This window comes from Hypanus sabinus, chromosome 30 (assembly GCF_030144855.1).
Source record: "Hypanus sabinus isolate sHypSab1 chromosome 30, sHypSab1.hap1, whole genome shotgun sequence".
Lineage (NCBI taxonomy): Eukaryota > Metazoa > Chordata > Chondrichthyes > Myliobatiformes > Dasyatidae > Hypanus > Hypanus sabinus.
The window spans coordinates 37974925-37996890 of record NC_082735.1 but is presented as its reverse complement, the minus strand read 5'-3'; the positions used below and the strand labels follow the sequence as shown (position 1 = coordinate 37996890).

Sequence of the window (21966 nt, the reverse complement as noted above, 5' to 3'; positions counted from 1 at the left end):
CCACCATGAATTCCTTTGAGATGTCTGCTTTTGAACATCCAGGTGAGCTGAGATCACCGTTGTGCAATGGACCATGAACTTTGCACAGGAACCTCTTGCTCTTCACTCTTTTCCTCAATGCCATAAGCTATAGAAAAAAGCAGTGAAGAAAGCAGTGAATTTCATAATGGTTGCCTGCCTTTGTTGAGAAATGGTGCTCAGGATATGGGAAACAGTACAGGCTTTCTTTGCTCCTATTACTGACCCTATGATTGGCCAGTGGTATTGTTGAGTGGGGGCTCGTTGCAGACCTTTAAGTCCCATTTATCATATAGCTGTGTTGAGCCAATAATGACTTACTGCGCAGTCTTCAACCCTCTGCAAACTTTGCTTCAACAACTGAGATTTTCTCTGGCATGTTAGAGGCCGGGTGGAGACTTGTTAGAAGTTTATAAAATTTAATGAGTAAACAGCCAGATTAGTTTCTCCAAGAAATACTAGAAGACATAGCTTTAAGGTGAGAGGTGGAAAGATTTCCCCTCCCCACCCCACAACTCTGGAATGGGTTCCCAATTGAAACAGTGGCAATCAAGAAGCTTTAGGGTTGATATATGGATATGCAAGGAATGGAGGGAATGAGTGGTGGGGTAGAGATACGTTCCCACCAAAGGAGGTGCAAGGTCCTCCTCCCCTCCGCTAACCTATAAGTCACTCTTGGGCAAGGGGTAGCAGCTGCTTAGCCCTCTGATCAGGGTCATGTGAAGTCATGGGAGCAGGTGGTGGATGGTCGTACGAGCAGCTGCTGCCTATCACAAGTGCTGGTTATGTGACCACTGACACCAGGCAGACAATCTCTGAAGAATATTAATCAGGGCTGGGATCACCCATCTTATAGAGGCTGTCCAGATAGCAATGGCAAACCACTTCTGCAGAAAGGTTTGTCAGGAATAATCATGGTCATGGAAAGACCACGATTGTCCACATCATATTCTGACAATGGAGGAATACGCATCATGTGCGGGTGGAGAGGATTAGCTTAATCTGGCATACTGCTTGGAGCAGGCATCACGCTTCCTCTGCTGTACTACTCTACATTGAACAACTCTGGTTCTGGAGTGCAGATGACGAGATTAAGTAGACCAGTAAATGAACTGCATGCAAGTGGAAACCTCGCTGACATACAGCATTATATCAATTAGGACTGAGAGAAGCCTTGGAGGTGACGACACAACTAAACCATCAGTGTTCATTTTTAAACAATATTGTTAAGCACACACTTCATGCTATCATGTAGCGGACAGTATGGAGACAAGTCGCTGCATTTACGAAATTTGCAAGGATTTTCCACAAAATTTCTCCATTTAGAAGGTTGAGACTTTTTCAAGTTCAAACAAGGTTAAAGCTATGTAGTGAGATTGATGAAGCAGATGTGCAATAAAGCTCAAGTCTACTTCCACTCCACGGCTACAGGTTAAGGAGGCAGTACAAGAGGAGCCTGTTAGGAGGGTCAAATTTATTGGCTTGCTTGTACTTGACATCATATTAGTGCAACCTTTGCAGTCAATATTTAAGATCCTTCATACAAGGTATTCTTTCAGTCTTGGAAAGAAAACTTCTGAAGCATTCTCCTTCACGTTAAGGAACTGGTGGGGCTCCGTCAGTCAGCAGCAGGTTTAGTTGAAAGGTCAGGCCCAGAAACCAAATGTGCATCATTTCCTTCAACAAGGGCGTCCCATTTATCAAAATCCTTTTGTAGATCTAAAAATTGAGTCAGAAAAAAAATTAATTGAACTGGTTCTCTCACACTCTGGCTGGACAGACATGGACACGGACACAGACACCCCCCCCCCCCCCCCCACCCATTGAATCTCCTCAGTACGTGGTGAACTACACCCCTCACAGGCAGTACTCATCCTGACATCCACTTCCAGCACCGGCCACTAGATGGCACTCAACAGCAAGCTGAGACAGGACAGTTAAAAAATAACCTGCAGAACGGGCTGTCTGCTGAGGGAACTCAACAGGTCACGCAACGTCTCTGAGAGAAAAGGGAAATGTTGACGTTTTGGGTTGAAACCCTGCATTAGGTTTGAAAACTTTTTGTCCCAGTTCCCAGTTTGAAGTAGTGGCAAGCTCAACACAATTGAAGCTCGGAGTGTTCCGTTCTGTACGTGTCCTTGTGGAAGGTGTGGGTTTTCTCCAGGTGCCCTGGGCCTCACCCACAGTCCAAAGATGTACTGGGTAGGTTAACTGGTCACTGCAAGTTATCTTGTGATTAGGCTCGGGTTATTCTGGTTTGCTGGCGCAGTGTGGCTCTCAGGAGGGCCTATAGCATGCTGTATCACTAAATAACATACTCCGGTAATGCTTTTGCCTGTACTTTGAGAAAACCAATGAACTGAGTACTTTATTTCATAAAAATGATATGCACAGCATTAACAATTAATTTTATCTGATACTGTTCAACCCAATTTGAGCTCCTGCAGCACATTGGCAGTTGTTCCAGATTCCTGCATCACACACTGCTGACAAGTCTGGGATGTTCGGCCCATCCTGAGCCTTCCATCATCTTCTCCCATTGTACTACGAGAAGTAACTTCAAGGATCTGGACTCTGTTGCGTCGACTCCATAGTTCACGACTGGGAAGGGAGTAGGTGGTGATGTTTTTCCAGGCATCTGCTGCCCTCCGAGCTGAAGGTAAATGTATTATCAGAGTTTGCTCTGCTTCTTGCTGCAGAGAAGTGGAGGGCCGTGGGCCTGCTCCAGCAGCTCCTGGCTTCGTGACTGCGGGCTCCGCGACATTATGCTCCGCTGTGTGGTGAACCGAGGCCGAGGCTGTGGGTCTGCTCCGAGCTTTGTGTATGCGGACTCACTTTTGGTCTGAATGTCGTTTACTTGCACGATTTGTTATTTCTCTCTTTGCACATTGGGCGTAGGTTGGACCTCCTTCCCCCCCCACCCCCCAATGGGTTCTTTTGGGTTTGTTTTGTGGCTGCCTGTGAGGAAACAACTCTCAAGGTTTTATAACATACACATACTCTGATAATAAACCTACTTTGAGCTCGTACACCATACATTACCTGCAGGTATTTGAAGAAATACAATAGAATCAATGAAAAAACTGTGCATCAAGACTGACAACCAACCAACTGTGCAAAAGACAAATTTTGCAAATACAAAAAAAAAAGTAGATAGTACTTGTTGTAGAGTCTATTGGTTGTGGAATCAGCTGAGTGTTGAGGTGAGTGAAGTTACCCACACCGGCTCACCATGGTTGAAGGATGGTAACTGTCCCTGAACCTGATGGTGTGGGACCCGAGCATGGTATACCTGCTTCCCAATGGCAACAGTGAGGAGAGCATTGCCTAGATAGCAGGGGTCCTTGATGATGGATGCTGCTTTCCTGTGACAGCGCACCTTATAGACATGCCCAATTGTGGGGAGTGATTTGCCCACGATGGGCTGGACTATGTCCACCACTTTCTGTATCATTTCACGTACCAGAACCTATAGGTGGAGGGGCCCTGGTCTATACATTAGCAATAATTGTTTATTCTGTTATGAAGGTCAGTAACCACAGGAGAGAAGACAACAGGACAGACATTCCTGCAATGCTGCACTGTGGTTGCAGTCTGTACCATGAATAAAATGTACCACACACATTTACTCTGATTACTGAACCCTCTGATACCACAAAAAGGGGAAAGAGCAGCAGGTGCTTGGGAATCCCACTAGCCACAAATCTCCTTCCAAGTCGCACATGGTTCAGACGGTTCTGCTTAATATCAGAGAATGTACACAGCAGACAACCTTAAATTCTTGTCTTCAAAGACATCAATGAAAAACAGAAGAACCCCATTGTGGAAATTCAATCACCAACCCATCATCTTCGCATCAAGGAACTAAAGCCAATGTTTTCCAGACACCTTCACCAGTGAGTCCGCAGCTGTTCCTGAAGATGGCCACACGGTAGTGTAGCAGTTAGTGTGACTCTATTACAACTTGGGGCTGAGTTCAAAGTCAATTCCGGAGTCCTCCAAGTTTGTACATTCCTCCCATGTGGGCGTGGGTTTCCTCTGGTCCTAAAATGTACCAGTTGGCAGGTTAATTAATCATTGTAAATTGTCCCATGATAAGGCTAGATTTTTTTTAACGCCACGGACCCCTACTATTACCTGACGGGTCTGTGGACCACGGGTTTGGAGCCACTAGGCGACGGGGGGGGGGGGGGGGGGGGTGTTTAAAATAAATAAATAAATTGGTGGGTTGCTGGATGGCATGGCTCAGTTCTATACTGGATCTCTTAAAAACAGAGATCTGTTTCCCAGAGGATAATTATGGAAGTGTGATGAATGAAGACTTTATTAGGGAAGCCCATACTCCAAAATGAGGAAACAAAAAGGCAACTGGAAAACCAGCGAGGGCAGGGGAAGGGAGGGTTTGTAAAAAAAAAAATAATAATTAGCTTGTTATCAATCATGAGTTATATTCTGACAAGCACTGCCTGAAAAACGTGACAGAAGCTAATTCAGTAACTCGAGAGAATAAAATTGTGGGGGTACATGAAAAGAGCAGAGAGGATTTAACTGAACAGTTCTTTGAAGAACCAAGCACAGGCTTGATGGGCTGAATATAATATTTTGTATGATGGTACTTTAGAACCTACCCAGGTGTCTTTGCAGAAAGGCCAACGCTGCCCTGTTGGTGATTTCAAGACCCTTTAGCGGATTGATTGTTCCCCTCGTCTCAAATGCCCTGCTGAGCATGTCTCCGGTCAGCAAAGTGAAGTCTGTTTGGCTCTGATGAACTGAACCCCTGGAAGTGATAACCAGAACAATTACTGCGAATGTTAGAATTCATGTACAGAAAGTTCAAAGTACATTATCAACGAATGTATACATTGTACAGCCTTGAGATTCATCTCCTAACAGGCAGCTGTAAAATAAAGAAACCCTAAAAGAACCCGCTCTGACATCCAATGTGGAGAGAGAGAGAGGGAGAGGGAGAGGGAGAGGGAGAAAAAAACAAATCAAGCAAACAATAAAAGCAAATAGCATTCAGAACAATAGAGAGTCCTTAGGTATGAAGTCTGGAGCAGACCACAGCTTCAGTTCAGAACAAAGCCAAGTAAACGTCATGCAGCAGGGAGCAGAACTGGCCTGACCTTTGTCTCCGGTCCCGACAAGATGCCCAGTGATCTAACCTCTGCTTGACAAATGGCAAAAGCAAAACATTGCTAACAGCACTCCTACAAGCACCAAACCACGTCAACTGAAATCTGGTAATGTGGAGATGGCCATGCTGTTCTTTATAGGATCATTAAGTTAACACCATGTTTATTCACAATACAGTCAGAGCTAGTGTTTGAAACATTTAGGAGGTGTGTGGTACAGCAACTCTTCTTAGTCCACAACACACACAAAATGCTGGAGGAACTCAGCAGGCCAGGCAGCATTTGTGGTGGAGGATAAACAGTCAATAGTGAGCCAATGTTTCCCCTTTTTAAAAAATTAATAACCATTTGTTTTAAAAGCAGTGGACCAATCTTATTTTTAAAAAAAAGCATAGTCTGAAAACTGTATGGGGTTTAAAGTTTTTTTTAATATACATACTATAAATATATGCAGAATGTAAATTGAAAAATCTGTCTTCAATTAATAAAGAAAATCAAAACACATTACAAAGAAAATCTTTAATGTTTCAAACATTTTCTAACCGGCATCCAATTCCAGACGCACGTCAACAAAGGCTACATGCACGGCAGCATTTCAGTTACTGTGTGGCCGTGCACCCGTGCAGTTCGGAGGAAACAGTGGTCTGGACTGAACTCATGAGGCATCATCAAGACCCTTCATGAGCTCTAGTGGAGGGCCTTGGCCGTGAAGATTAAGGATGACAGCTTACCTGAGGGTTGGACGGCTGCGTGTAGGTGGGGGAAAGAGGGATCAGCAGGGCTCGTTTTACTAATGTTGCTCATTTTGTGTTCTGTGTTGTTAAGCTGAGCATTGTCAGCTGAATACATTAGCAGCAGAGTATATGACAACACTGGAGCTTCCCTCATCACACTCAATCTCCTAATGAAATATAGCCACTGTCATCTTTTCCTTATAGATGCATCGATATTTTGGGACCAGGTTACATCCTCAGATGCAGACACCCAGTAACTTAAATGTTCACTCTGTCCACTTCTGATCTCCATGGAGGATTGGCAAGTTGGAGGTTACCCAGATGGAATACAAGGTGTTCCTCCTCCACCATGAGGGTGGCCTCATCTTGGCACAGGAAGTCATGGGCCAACATGTTGGAATTGGAATTAAAATATTTGGCTGGGAAGGAGGGTCAGCTTTTGGCAGATGGAGCGGAGGTGCTGGACAAAGTGGTCCCCAAGTTTACGACAGGGCTCAATGTAGAGGAAAGCACCAGATACAATAGAATACACCAGCAGATTTGCAGGTGAGGTGTTGCCTCACTGGGGAGAGCAGTTTGCACCCTGAACAGAGGCGGGGGGGGGGGGGAAGAAGGTGAATGGGGAGGTGTAGCACTTTGGCTGCATGTTGAGATGTGCCGGGAGGGAGATACAAATGGACGTGGAAATCAGAGGGAGAAATCCCTGTGGAAAGTGGTGGGGAGGAAAGATAAGTTGGTGGTAAGATCCCATTGAGATGGCATAACTTGCAGAAAATATGTTGGATGCGAAGGCTTGTGGGTTGGTAGGCAAGGACAGAGGAACTCAATCACTTTTAAGGCAAAAGGAAGATGGAGTGAGCACAGTTGTCTGGGAAATGGAGACGAGAGTGAGGATAGTGTCAGTAGTAGAGGAAGTTCACACTGTCTGATGTCCTGGAATGGAACGCTGTGTCCTGGGAACAGATGTGGTAGAGGCAAAGGAACTGAAGGAAGGGAATGGGATTTTTGCATGAGGTGGGTGGGAAGGGGTGCAGTCAAGATAACTGTGGGAAACGGCAGGTTTATAAAAGATGTTGGTCGACAGATCACCTCCAGAGATGGAGACGCATGAGAAAAGGACCAAGTGAATTTACAGGCAGAGTGGAAGTTAGAGGCAAAGTTGATGAAATTGGGTGCATGAAGCAGTGAGAAAGAGTTGGGAGCCCCACCAGGGAAGGTTTGGAACATAGGCTGTTCTACATAACCAATAAAGAGGCAGGGTAGCTGGGTCACTGGTCAGATGGGTGTGATTGAGCCAGAAGGCCCTGTTAGCATGCAGGATCTCAAAGAAAATCTAATATACAACCTCATCTCCAACACACTTGGAGAAGTTTCTCCTTTACTGTTCTCTAATTTTTGTTGTTACAAATCCAGTAGGTAATTGGGCCATTGGCAAATTGGGGCATTTGATTATTTGGGTTAATTATCAAAGAACAAAAACCAATTGAGAAAATAGCCAGGATTCCCTTTATTTATTTGGGACACCCTGCTGCTCAATTGGGGCTGGTAACTGTTAAACAGTTTCTAACTAGCTTCAGTTATGTGACTGTTGGACACTACACCATACTTAGAGCAAAGTTTTTAAATATAGCATCACTTGCGTGTTTGTGTTCAAAAAACAGTTATTTTTGTCACTGAAAGTTGGTGAGAAGGAAGCACCAAATCAGTTTGGAACTGTTTTGCTGACTGTGGTTTCAAGCACTCAGGCTTGGAGATACCAGCTACCTGTGTGGCTGTTGGACACTACATCGTAATTGAAGTGACCAGTTTTTAAAATATCAACGTTTACGTGAGCTTGAGTTGTCCATTTAGGCTGAGAGATGCGGATTCGAAAGCAGTGATTGGATAAATTTGTTCTTATTTTAGGTGCCTGTGCGATTGTTCACCGAGTCAACTGGCAGCATACATGGCAATGGACACTGGAGGAATTCCTCCATCAATGACTATTAGGTACTAACCTTTATAATAAAATTACTATAGTAATAGTGGCAGTTTTCTAATTTGTTCTGTATTTCATTTAAATGCAAAAATTGTTACACAGCTAAATACTAGCTTGTCTTTCACACCCTTTTAACTATTTTCATGAAGCTTCAGCTAATCACTTCAGCTTCAGCCACTTACTTGGGCCAAAATGCACTGGTCCTGATGTGTCCCAATTAACTGGATCCACTGTACTTCCATTCCCTGACACCGAGCAGCAACACAGAATCTGTACTGGGCTCTTTCTCTATTATGGAATTCAGACTGATCTTACTTACAAGATGGTGATAATTTTGAGAGCATTGTTAGTGGATTGCAGCCTCTTCAGCTTTTCAATGCTGTCCTCTGTCTGGAACTTTTCAGAGTTAATACAAAATAGAGGACCGAGGTCCTTGGAATAAACGTCTTCTGCTAGTGGCAGCATCCAGGCATCCAGTGCCACGGCACACCTGTAGGAAAGGAATACACTTAGGCCCTGGGAAGTTGCAGCTATCTAATCGAAGAGGAATAGTGATTAGTATTTCATAATGTCCCTCACCGTTAGTGATGCTTTGCTCTGATAGATAGCAAAAACTATTGAGAACCATGTCCAGTTAAACGTATTGTACTCTATCTTGTAAAAAGATGGGCAATTGTTTTAGATTCAGTTTCACAGTGTTGTTCAGAATGGGGAAGTAATGAGATCTTAGTGACTTTGATTGTGGAATGATTGTTGCTGTCTGATGGGGTGGTTTGAATATCTCTAGTTGCTGGTCTTCAGGGATTTTCACACACAAGTCTTATGCATTTATAGAGAATGATGTTGAAAGCAAAAAATAAATAAAAATGCAGTGAACAGCAACTTTGTGTGTGAAAACCCCTTAATGAGAGGTCAGAGGAGAATGGCTAGACTGGTTCAGGCTGACAAATGCAGACAGCAACTCAAATAATGAGTTACACCAGTGGTGTGCAGAAGAGCATCTCTGAACACACATGTCAAACCTTGGAAGCGGCTGGGCTACAGCAGCAGAGGACTTTGAACATACACAAAGTGGCCACTTTATTAAAGTTCAGGGAGGTATCACCTGCAGGCATCAACACAGATGATAACTGCCTCATTTTAGGGCAGGAAGCTGGCACACTGAATCCCTTTGTTGATTCTCAGTGGCAACTTTCCCTGAGCACACTCTTCCGTTGACAGAAACCAAAGCAGTGGACATACCTGAACCGCTTGTCCTCGGCAAGCGCCAAGATCGATGTGGAACCTCCAAATGAGTGGCCCATCACTGCAACCTTCTGTAGGTCAACGTAGCCCTGTAGCGAGAAGAGCACCATCTCAAATTCTCAACATGGTCCTCAAAGACACAGATGCAGCTCCCAGTCCCGGCTCAAACAGACACTCTTCATGGAATGGAACTACAGATGGGTTGAATAGAATTGTTACTATGACGGACATTGGTGATGTGGAATGCTGGAAATCTGCTTCAGTGGGACCGATGGCAGGGGAGCTGCACGTCGTCAGTCACCGAGGACTCAGCTCCAATCTGCGGTGTGGCCTATTTGCAGCCGCTCAGGGGTGAGGCAGAGGTGTCAGTGCCTGAGGTGAGGTGGGGTGGTGTGGCGTCCATGCTGGAGTTCGTGCTACCCTCAGTGTTCGGCATAAAACAAGCTGTATCGTTTTTCATTGCAGGCTGTTGCAACATTCCTGAACTCAGTGACTTGGACTTTTGTTTGTGTGACTGTTTTACCTCTCTTATATCTGCTACGTTCCTCGTCCTGTGTGCAACTTGCTTCTGCATTTTGGCAAATGAGATGTTGTTTCATTTGGCTGTATTCATGGGTGTGGTTATGCATGGACTACAGCAGCAGAAACCACAAACATACACTGAGTGGCCAGGTTATTAGCTGCAGGAGTACAAAGCACTACACCTCAGCAAACAATCCATTTGGCACGTCTAGTCTGTGTCAAACTGTTATACTGCCCAGTCCCATCGACTCACACATGGTCCATAGCCCTCAATACCCCTCCCATCCATGGACCTATCCAAATTTCGCTTAAAACAGATTCATACCCACCTTCAGATCAGAGAGGTCCAAGCGATCGGGAAGGACGTTGTTGATGGACGTCCCACTGTTGATATCGGAAAGGATGTCCAAAACCTGAACACATTCCTTTACTCGTTGAGACAGCTGGAAGAGTGGGCCGGGGGAACAAGACAATGCATTAATGGAGTTTGATATAAGACCTATATATTTTGTTAGTGCTCAGAGTTCAGGAACTGTGGATTTGAGGTTCTGCCTGCTCGATATAAACCGGGACAAAACAGAAGAAAAAAGTCAAAAACAGTTTTGACTTTTCATTGGCAGTATAATGCACAGAGCATTTGGCCACTCAATTTCAGATTTATATGGAACTGAGCATTCTAGAATTGCTTTCTAGAATACTAGAGCATTCAGAATTGCTTTCTCAGAAGCATTTCCCTTTTAGAAAGCATCTTCTTTGAAAGTTATTATTCAATTGAGAATGAAAGCGACACTTTCCCTGATCTGACAGCTCAGTAGCCACTTTGTGTTCTCTACTATCCCAGTGGAGTTCTGGAGTTCATTGCCCTGCTGCAGTATTGGATTCAGCCACCAGGTGTCAGCAGTGAGGTATTTTTAACCCACAGATGCCATTGATTTGCCTGGTATTGGAATGTAAAGCTAGTTAACCAATGGATCACACTGTCTTAGCTCAGCGCGATGGATGGTAAAGCCTACAGGCTCCTTTCCTAGCTGCAATGTTTACAGCACAGATTGAAACCATTCATTATGGAAACTGCACTGCGGCAGACAGGAGGGATCTACGATGGGTAATTAAAACCGCCCAATGCATCACCAGCACCAGTCCACCCGCAAGTACATACATAAAGTTACCAGAGAAAGGCCAGAAATATAACGAAAGATCCCACACACTTTGCTCATGGACTGTTTGTCCTACTCCCATCAGGGAAGTAGTTACACAGCATCCCTGCCAGGAGCCCCATGCTCAAACATAGTTACTTTCCCCAAGCAGGAATGCTGATCAACACCACTACCCACAAACACACACCACCGCCACTACATACAAATCACCTAGCAGCAATCGACCTGTGTATACAAGATTTACTTGTATTTTATAGGACTCCTTTTATGTTTTACATTTATTGTGTGCATTTTCAAAAAAAATTAGATTCTTTATGCTTTGCATCTCCTCCTCCTTCCCTTTCCCCGATGGTCCACTCTCCTCTCTAATCAGATTCCTTCTCCGGCCCTTTACCCTTCCCACCCACCTGGCTTCACCCATCACCTTCCAGCTATCCTACTTCTCCTCTCCCACATTTTTATTCTGGCATCTTGCCCCTTCCTTTCCAGCCCTGAAGTGCAGGGGGTGGGGGGTGGGTGTCCTCGATTGAACATGTCAACTGTTCATTCGTTTCGATAGGTGCTGCCTGACCTGCTGAGTTCTTCCAGCATTTTTTGTATGTTACTCGTGTTTAGTGTTTTTATGCTGGATCAGATCCAGAGTAACAATCATTTCGTTCTCCTTTACACCTGTGTATTACATAATGGCAAACAATCTAGAATCTTCTCCAGCAGACTACCAAGGCCAATAGGCTCAACTTCTGAAGCCAGGTTGCTTGAGTTGGGTTCACATTTCCTCAAATTTAAAATGTTGAGTATCAATTGGCGGTTTAATGGATTAGTTAGGTACAGAGAAACAATTTACACTGGTGGGAAAAGCAAAGAGGAAACCGTGTTAAGAATCAGGCAAAGGGGCGTAGACATCTCCTCCACCTGCCCCTCAAAAATAAATAGTTGTGGAACATAGACAAAATGCTGGAGGAACTCAGCAAGTCAGACAGCAGCTATGAAGGGGAATAAACAGTCGACGTTTATTCGGAAACTGTGCATTCCCCTGCAAAGATACTGCCTGTCTTGCAGAGTTCCTCCAACATGGTGTGTGCATTGCCCAAGACTTTCAGGATCTGTAGAATTTCTCGTTTATGAAGCAACTGTGGAATCTGGCAAAAAAGAGGGAGATTTTGTGATGGAACTGATTTTTTTTAATCTGGTGAGGGAAAATTCAGGAAAAGTGGTCTGGTTACATCTTGGCTGTGACTAGAATGATTAGCAGAACAGGCTTGTTGGATTCAAAGGCTTCCACTTGAACCTCTGACCCAGTAACATTCTCACTTTTTCCAGTGACAGCACCTCTTCCATCTCTCAAGAAACAGATCGATTTGTCTCGTACCATTTTGCTCTGTGATTTTCCTATATGAATAAGTTCACTTCTCCAACTTTTGTGAAAACTGTCCCCCAAACTGCATATGTCTTTTTCTAATCTTTGACAACCATATCCTGGCTTTCAAACCAATCAAGGTTGCTTTAATAAGCAGCTACATTTTATTAAGAGGCAGGAAGTAAGTCAACACAGCCCTGCAAAATTATGGAGCAACTCAAACTAACTGATAAAGTCATAGAAGAGTCCAATTTGGTCTATCCTTGTCCTTAACAGAACTGTGGCATATCAAACAGTCAGCCTGCCGGACCACCCTCCACCAATATCTTGTCCCAAGCATTTAGACAACAGTGACTCTAATCAGTTGGTTCAATTCAAATATACCTTGGCAAATGATTCCAGCTTAGATCGGCATCTTGGTCAGAATGGGCAGAAGGGCCTGTTTCTGTACTGTATGTCTATATCCAATTGCAAACAATCCCTAGCAATGGCTTCTCTTCCCACACACAAGTTACCTCCAGTGAAGTTCAAGGTGCCTTTGATCTCTGATCTGCACGCTGTTCCACAGCAACACTGGCCAAAAACACACCCTCCATTTCCACATGCACACTATTGACACCCACCAATACCCCACTAACGACATCCACTAATACCCCATTCTCATCACTCTGGAATCATTCTCTGTCACAAAACTGACAATGTGTTGTGCAACATTCAGATGGAAAAAATCTTCCTCCAGTTGAACGCCCGGGGGCCAAAGACCATTCTTTATTCCCCATTTCTTTTGTTACGGAATCAAGCGAAATCTGTTTGCTACGTTTGACTCTGAGAAGAACACCTAACCACAGATACTGTTTTCACCTCAGTGATATCACCTGATCCTACCACTCTTCGGCAGACCTGCAGCTGAAGCCTTCATCCATGTCTTTCAGTACTTCTAGACCTCTTATGGACACCTGCTAAGTTTCTCACAAACAGCTTTAGTTGGGGTTGTTTGGTATAGACCAGGAAAAAGGGAGAGAAATGGACAGAGAACAAGGGTTGAAGTACACAAAATCAAATGATGCTGGACCCCAGGTTGGGAACCCATGCCCTATACAAACTGTTCCACCATTCTTCCGTTCAGCCACCCTCCTGCTACTTTCCAAAGCATTGTGAATTTGGAAATGAGCAAGCACCACTCCTGGGAGCTTGTGGTCAGTATCACTGTTCATGAAAGGATTACTGTTTGTGGGAGTTTGCTGAACAGTTAGACAGATCACTTTCAGTGCACTCCAACCACAGTGCTAAAATTAGTTTACCAATTGGAAACCAGTCTGGCACATGCTGAGGTCACAATGCTGCCACTCAGGCAGACAGCAAGGAGAAAGGTTTGCTCTGCTTACATGGGCCACTTTGATTTTCCAGTGTCTAAAATTCTGCAGAACAAACTTGAGCTTAGAAACTGACTGAGCCCACAAGTACACAGTCATAAGTGATGATTAAAACAGATCTTCTAAATCAGTTGGTTGAGAATCCTGTTCCCATTGTTACGTACTCGTGACACATGACAGTGGTACCCTTATCACGTGACTGGGGTTGAAGCTGTACTGGACTTGAGGTAATGGTCTCGTGATGGTGGAGTGATGTCATTTTCCCGCCAGTAGAGATCACGTGACAGGTTTTTTTTTAATATAAACAGGTTATAAAAGGAAGACCCCTCCCTGTGAGGAGGGGCAGTTCGTGGCTGGATTTGCCATGTTGACTTCATGCCACTGCGTGATTTAATGTGATGACGCAGTTTAGTTGAAGGATGAAGTTTTTATCTAATGCCTAAAGTTTAATAGGTCATTGCCAGCAGTTTCTTTACAATACTGCTAGTTTGAGAATCAGTGGAGAGTGAAGATCAGAGTTCGGGAATTAAAGATCAAGGAGAATCTATTTTCGACGGTGAAACGGGTTCGACCTTATTTAATTCTTATTTGAAGGGAATTCGTTGACTGTTCTCGTGTTAATCTCTGCAGGATAGCAGAAGATTGAGGACAGTGTGATAAAGGAAAGGTCAGTGTCTTTAAGCCGTTTTGTTTCGTAAATTCTTCGTGGGAAGTTCGACGCCGGGGATCGAAGCAAAGCGACGTGAAAGAGAATTTAAATCGTCTCATAAAGTCTCTCCTTTTAAATGGACTGTGAGCATTTTCAAACTTTTGGCAATACTACTTAAAAGAACTGTTTTTGCAACATCGCTTTAAGAACTGTTTGAGCTACATCGCTTTAAGAACTGTTTGAGCTGCCGCACAGCAGCTGATTTCCGGTTACGTTAGTGTTTGTTTACTTTTGGGGGGTTTGTTTTCTGTGTTTAATAAACGTGTCATTTGTTATATAAACCCTTGCCGAACTCATATATTTATTGTTGCCTGAATACGTAACACCGTTTTGAACTACGTCCAGGGGCACTTGCAGAAAATTTTCCAATCCATTCAGTGGATGTTCTCACGGCAGAGCTGAAGTTTTACTGGACTGCTGAATTAACAACAACATTTTGGAAGCACCTGGCTATTCCGAAGGGGGAACTCCTCCTCGCCTGCGTTCAGTTTTCTGACGGGCAGCCACACTTCTTCCAGTTTGGAGTGAGCACCTGCAGAATGTTCCTCCGCTTGCAACTTGAAGTAATAGGTACAGGCAGCCGATTCATCTCTGATTCAAAACAAACATCCAGAATTATCTAACGCCAAGCAACAGTTCCAAAAAACTCATGAATTTAAAACGCTCAGGGCGTGTACAAGATGGGGCGAGATATAGAATGAAGCTCCTCCATCATTCAGCACTCTGGTTAAAAGCAAAAAAAAAGGCATTTAATAGAGTGAACACTTGTGTGAAGTTAGAGGATTGGGAAATTTTTAAAAACTAACAAAAGGCAACAAAAAAAAACCATGGGGGAGGGGAAGATGAAGCATGAAGGCAAGCGAGTCAAAAACAAATGATACTAATCAAAAACGTACCGAAAGTCTTTTTTTAAAGATAAATAAAGAGCAAAAGAGGAGACAGCAGAGATTGGACCCCTGGAAAATGACACCACAGAGATAGTAATGGGGGATAAGGAAATGACAGATGAACTGAATAAGTCTTTTACATCAGACTTCACCGTGAGAGACACTAGTAGTGTGCCGGAAGTTCACAAGCGTCAAGAGGCAGAAGTGAGTGCAGTTGCTATTAGTAAGGAGATGGTGTTTGTGAAACTGCATGGTCTGAATGTAGACTAGTTACCTGGACCTGATGGATGACACCCCAGGGTTCTGAAAGAGGTAGCTAAAGAGATTGAGGAGGCATTAGTAATGGTCTTTCAAGAATCACTAGGTTCTGGCATGGTTCCTGTGGACTGGAGAGTTGCAAACGTCACTCCATTCTTCAGGAAGGGGGAGAGGAAGAAGAAAGGAACTTAGAGATCATGTAGACTGACCTCAGTGGCTGAGAAGATGTCGGAGTCAAGGTCAAGGATGAGGTTTCAGGGTATTTGGAGGCACGTGGTAAAATAGGCCAAAGTCAGCATTTTTCCCTTAACTGAAACCTATCAAATGTTGAAAGGTTTAGATAGAGTGGATGTAAAGAGGTGGAGGAGTCTAGGACCAGAGTTTACAGCCTCAGAACAGAGGAGCCTCCATTTAGAACAGAGAGGAGGAGGGATTTTTTTTTTTTTACATAAAGCCAGAGGGTGGTGAATCTGTGGAATTCTTTGCCACAGGCAGCTGGAGAGGCCAGGTCACTGGGTGCATTTTAGGCAGAGGTTGGTGGTTTCCTGATTAGTCAGGCCGTGGAAGGTTTTGGGGAGAGGAAAAGGGATCAGCCATGACGAGATGACAGAGCAGACTCAATCGGCTGAATGGGCCAATTCTGCTCCTGTGGTTATGGTGACAGATAAAGCAAAAAAAATTCTTCCTCACTAACCCATCAAGTATTCTCACCCAAACTCTGTGGGAATATTTCATGGATCAATGATGGGAAGAAAAAACTTCAGAAAGTTAACAACAGGATACCCTCTCCCAGGAATGCCAGAGAAAATGCCCAGTGGATGCCACCCAGTTAGCATGTTTTCAAACAATGTGGACCCATCCCCCAAAATTAAAATTAAAAAAAAAATTATCAGAGCACATAGAGGAACTGTCACCACCTACAACCCTGAGATTCTTTCTCCTGCAGGCATACTCAAATCTACTGTAATAGAATAGCAAATGTAAACAGAATCAATGAAAGATCAAGTGGACCGTAGAAGACAACAAACTGTAAATGCAAATATAAATAAATAGCAATAAATAACGAGAGCAAGAAATAACAAAATAAAGTCCTTAAAGTGGTCGTGGGAACATCTCAATAGGTCAAAGTAAATATCCTCTTGTTCGGGAGCCTAATGGCCGATGTTCCTGAACCTGGTGCTTCGAGTCCTGAGGCTCTTGTACCTCCTACCTGATGGCAGCAGCAAGAAAAGAGCACAGCCTGGGTGCTGAGGATCTTTGATGATGCGTGCGGCTTTTCTATAACAATGTTTCACGTAGATATGCTCAGAGGTTGGAATGGCTTTACCTGGCGAATTCACTACCTGTTGTAGGGTTTTCCACTGAAAGGCATTGGTGCTCACCAACGGAAAGCAGTGAAACAACGTCCACAGAAATACCTGTGCTCCATGGCGGCAACAAGAAACCCCTGCGATGCCATTTCGAGACAGATGGAAGAGTACACAGTCCTGTGTTGAGGAAAAACAGAACAATGAGATGCCCAAACAGAGTACCCGCTGTCAGAGATCTGAAAATAACTACATCCTTGTACCCGCAATCGAGGGGAGAGCAGAACATGCAGCAACTTTGATTTAGTAAGTGAACAATGGACCGTAGACACTTTGCAAAGGCACAAGGGTGTAACTAAAAGGGAAGCAGAATATGCAATTGAAATAGGAAATTTAAAAATAACTGTTCAGAACTGTAAATAATTCTGGCTCTTCTAGATTTTTGAAGAGATACAAAACTACCAAAAATACTAAGACCGTTTCTAATAATATACCAGAAACGACTGGACAGACATTCAGAAAAGCCAGAGTTATTTTCTGCAGAAACAGAGAAGCGAGTAGACGAAGATTATGGAAAAGTTTGGTTCCGAGCAATCGACCACAAATACACGGTGGTCAGTAATAAATCCAGGAAAAATTGTGATAGAGATCTCACATGTTTGGAATGAGATGTGTGGATGGCAAGCAAAACAAGGCATTTCACTGCATCTCAATACAAGTGAAAATAATTATTCAGAGGGTGGACAGAAGGCCAAACTCAGTGTTTAAAGATGATTATTGTAGTTACTTTGATAGAAGTCGGCAGAAATGAGGAAGGATTACATTGGGACGAGATGAAGGAAGGGATAAGGCTTGTGTGGAGCTCTGATCACCATGGACCTACGCTGGACACAATGTTTTTTGCACCTCATATCGAAGACAGCTTCGGCAGTCGGGGTGGATGAGTGAGGTCTAGTGAGGTCCAATGGCTAGGAAGGTGGTACTGCAACATTGCATGGGGACTGAAGGGCAGGACAAGGCACAGAAGACGCCGTGGTTATCCACAGCAACCAAGGAAGACCCCAGTTTGTGACCACTGGACCTGGACCTGAGGTTGGGAGTGGGACAAAGCAAAATGAGCAAGTTTTATTAGGGAGTCAAATACAAGAGATCCTGCAGATGCTGGAGGAACTCTGTCCTGATGAAGGATCTTGGCCTGAAACGTTGGCCATTTATTCTCCTGCATAGGTGCTGCCTGACCTGCAGAGTTCCTCTGGCATTTTGTGGGTGATATGGGTCCGTGTGTTATCCTATGAAGCAAGATAGAGAAAGCAAATGAGGAAAAGAGTTGTACAGGAGGCAGTGCAGCCTCAATGGGTTCAACCCAGGGTTCAGGTGCTGTCCACACACAAGTACCATGACCATGGGAGTTTCCTCCAGGTGCTCCAACATCTTCCTGGCTGGCTGGCAGGTTAATCAACTACTGTAAATTCCCCCAGTAGAACACAAGAAAGCACATCAGAAATAATGGGTTGCAGGAAAACAGGTGGGAAGATGGGACTAATGGAGACGCTCTGACAACAGGCAGAAACTCAAGGATGTAAGGAAATGGACCTTCAAGGATGTAAGGAAATGGGGCATACAAGGAAAGAAGGGGGGAGAAAAAGTTAAAAACTGAAAACAACACACAAAATGCATCAGCTGTAGAAATGAATAAACAGACAACTTTTCAGGCTGAGACCCTCCTTCAGGACTGGAAAACAAGGGAGATGATACCAGAATAAAAAACATGAGGTGGGGGGAGGATAGCTAAAAGGTGATGTGGGTAGGAAAGAAAAGGGCTGGAGAGGAGTAGACCATAGGAGAAAGGAAGGAGGGGCGCCAGTGGGAGGTGATAGGCAGGTAGATTAGAGATAAGAGGCCAGAATGGGGAATAGAAGTGGGGAAAGAAGGGAATTTTTTTTAAACTGGAAGGAGAAATTGATGTTCATGCCATCAGGTTGGAGGCTACCCAGACAGAATACAAGGTATTGCTCCTCAACCCTGAGGGTGGCCTCATCTTGGCACAGGAGGAGGCCATGGAATGGCACATTGGAACAGGAACGGGAATTAAAATATTTGGCCCCGGGAAGTCCCGCTTGTGGCAATGGAGCAGAAGTGTCTGATGAACCTCTGGGGCCAGCGGATTCACAGGTGAAGGAGTGTTGCGTCATGTGGAAGGACTGTTCTGGAGGGGAGGGGAGGTAGTGAATGGGCAGGTGTAGCACTTTCAGGGAAAGGCCATGGGAGGGAGATCAGTGGGGAGAGACAAACAGACCAGGGAATCAGCTCTGTGTGAAGTGGAGAGAAGCGAGAGGTAAAGGTACGCTGGGTGGTGGGATCCCTTTGGAGATGGCAGAAGTTGTAGAGGATGATGTGTTGCATGTGGAAGCTTATGGGTGGTAGGCAAGGACAAGAGGAAGGTGGCGTGTAGGCAAGGGAACTGAAAACAAGAATGACAAACCAAATTAATAACAGAGTAGCCAAGAAACAAAACACACTTTAAGGCTAGGGGAATCAGGGAGAAAAAAAAAGGTCAACAGGTGGACCTTTGCCAGAGCCAGAATGCGAGGTGGAGTGGGACTGACATAAGCTGAAGGGTCAGAGATGTGATCACACTCTACCTGAATGCCCCAAGACCATGCGAAAATATAATCACTGGATATTTCTCCACAGCTCTGAAAGAAGCATTCCATCCAACTGGGACTGAATAATGACCTAAAGGATTAACAAACGTGGCGCTAAATATTGACATTGATTGAGGTGTGGGATTCCATTAGTAAAACTAATTTTCCAGCATATCCAATGTCCAGGACTGGAGAATAGTTAGTTTAAAAAACAATCAAAAATACTTAATCCTTTTTAATATACACGCTCATGATGAGGCTATGGTGCATATATAAATACACACACACACACACACTCTAAGACTTTTGCACAGTACTGCATTTGTCAACGTGGAGCAGAGAGTGAGTTTGTAAATCTGGCAGGAACAAAGGATGTTGGGAATAGTGAGGGTGGAGTGCCACGGGAGGGGTGTGGGACAGGGGGCACAAAAGGAGAGCTGGGGCAGGAGGGTGGCACAGGTGCAGACACACCCAGCTCTGAGACACCAGGCAAAGTAATTTGATTTCAAACTATTGGTTTACTGACCATTATAGAATGTCTTTCTGGTGCTCCCCTCTCCTTTTCGCCCAAACATAATTTCCCCCTTCCTGCCCCATTCCTACTCTCAGTCCATAATAGAGACCCATATCAGAATCAGATTTTATCACTCACGTCATGAAATTTGCTGTTTTTTTTTTAAAACAGCAGTACAGTGCTATACATAAAATTACTACAGCACTGTAAAGGCCTAACTATACATGTGTGTGTATGCCCAAGACTTTTGCACAGTACTGTAATTCGTACAAAAATAGCTCAGCTTTCTTTGCTCTTGTCTGGGTAGAATCTGTCACTCCCCAAATGTCAATTAATGGATTACCCAACTCCAGGTTACCAAAGCAAGACAAATCCAAATCTGTAAATCTGAAATTGAGAGGCCACTGACCTGAAATATTATTTCTCCACAGATTTATTTTACAGATCCTGTGGAACAGGCTGTTCCATCCCAACAAGCCATGCCACCCAGCAACCACCAACTGAACCCTAGCCTAATCACAGGACGATTTACAATCACCAATTAACCTGTAGTAATGCCAGTATCTTGATGTCAGAGGAAACCTGTGCACCCAGAAGAAATCCACTTGCTCACAAGAAGATTGTACAAGCTTTCTTACAGAGGACACTGGAATTGAATTCAGACGACTCGAGCTGTAATAGTGACTCTATAGTCATTATGCTACCATAGTGCCCTGATGCTGCCCAAATCCACCACTGTCTACTTCATTTCCATGTTTTTGTCTCCGTTTCCACCTCATATGGAGCACTGAAAGCAAATTCCTCTGGGCCAGTACCAGAACTGGATGAAGAATGCAAAGGCCCCATCACAGCTACATTTTCCCCAAATAAAATGGAGCCACTAGTTTTTCCTTTTCCTGTGGTGGTAAATTCTCATTAATGCCAATATTGTGTTCTGCACATGATCCTTCCAATCCTACACCATTTGGCATCTTCAGTAAACCTAATTTTATTCGCCAGAACCACGAACCTCAAGTTCCCGTGCATTTAATTTTACAGGATATACTGTTCTCGTCATCCTTGTGGAGGATAGCAAATTTTCTGAAATTCTTTTATCCCAAAGAGCTTTGGAGGCTGGATCATAGGGGATACATCTTAAAAGATCAGGGAGTTGAGGGCTATGCAGAACTAACAGAAAAGGTGAGAAGATCGGCTATTATCATATTGAATGGTAGGGCATCCTTGAAGGCCCAAAAGGCTTGAGGCCTACTCCTACCCTTCGTACGATCTTGCGTTCTATACCTTAAAGAACTTCTATCACCCATTTCTACTAACCTCATCCTTAATTTTGATTATACAACCCAGTTCAGTTGCCAGGTTCCCAAGCTCAGGAGATGCCTCCCTTATCCCCACTAATTTTCCCTCAAATCACCAACCTCTGGCCAAGATTTTGATCACATTCTATTAAGTCCTGTTTGGTCTCGAATTGCATTCCATTTTGGGCCCCCATTATAGGAAGGCCTTGGAAGCTTTCCAGAGAGTGCAGAAGATTTACCAGGATGCTGCCTGGATTAGAGGGCATGTGCTACAACAAGAGCTTGGACAAACTCGGGTTGTTTTCGTGGAGTGGCAGAGGTTGGGGGGGGCCTGATAAAAGTTTATAACATTAAGTGTAGGCAGTAGATAGCCAATATTTCCTCCCCCACCCCACCCTGTCCAAAATGTCTGATACATTTGAGGTGAGAAAGAACAAGTTCAAAGCAGATGTTTGGACAGGGTAGAAGGCCAATATATTCCCCCCCACCCCAGGCCTCAAATGTCTAAGGTGAGAAGGGACAAGTTCAAAGCAGATGGGTGGGCCAAGATATTACATCCTGGCATATTACAACTTCCAGATTCTGACTAATAACATACTGAGTTAGGAATTTTGCTTCATTAATCCCAGGGAATGATGAGTATAAGGAGTGGTGGAAAAAGTAGGAAAGGGTAGTGTCTCTCCAATCTCCTCCCGTGCTTTGAGTCATTCCAGTACAAGTTTGCCATAACTACCAAGGCTTCTTAACTATTATACTCTCAGACACAAACCCTGTATCGCTACACAATGTCCACATCCTCACTCTCTGCACATTCATGTGCCTTTCTAGCAGG

General features: G+C 44.2%; 1 protein-coding gene across 3 annotated transcripts in view; it reads right to left on the bottom strand.

The window, feature by feature from the left end:
* Positions 1–1472: 1472 nt before the first annotated feature.
* The window catches only part of LOC132383583 (platelet-activating factor acetylhydrolase 2, cytoplasmic-like), a 46459-nt gene continuing 25965 nt past the window's right edge, over positions 1473–21966 (bottom strand). For all 3 annotated transcript variants that reach the window (XM_059954729.1, XM_059954730.1, XM_059954731.1), the window contains 8 exons: positions 19323–19416; positions 16792–16860; positions 14675–14819; positions 9962–10075; positions 9108–9199; positions 8185–8355; positions 4647–4795; positions 1473–1737 (listed from right to left, as the gene is read on the bottom strand). In XM_059954729.1, the coding sequence (XP_059810712.1) occupies positions 1637–1737; positions 4647–4795; positions 8185–8355; positions 9108–9199; positions 9962–10075; positions 14675–14819; positions 16792–16860; positions 19323–19416 (935 nt within the window). In that variant the 3' untranslated portion in view covers positions 1473–1636. The remainder of the gene's footprint in view (positions 1738–4646; positions 4796–8184; positions 8356–9107; positions 9200–9961; positions 10076–14674; positions 14820–16791; positions 16861–19322; positions 19417–21966) is intronic.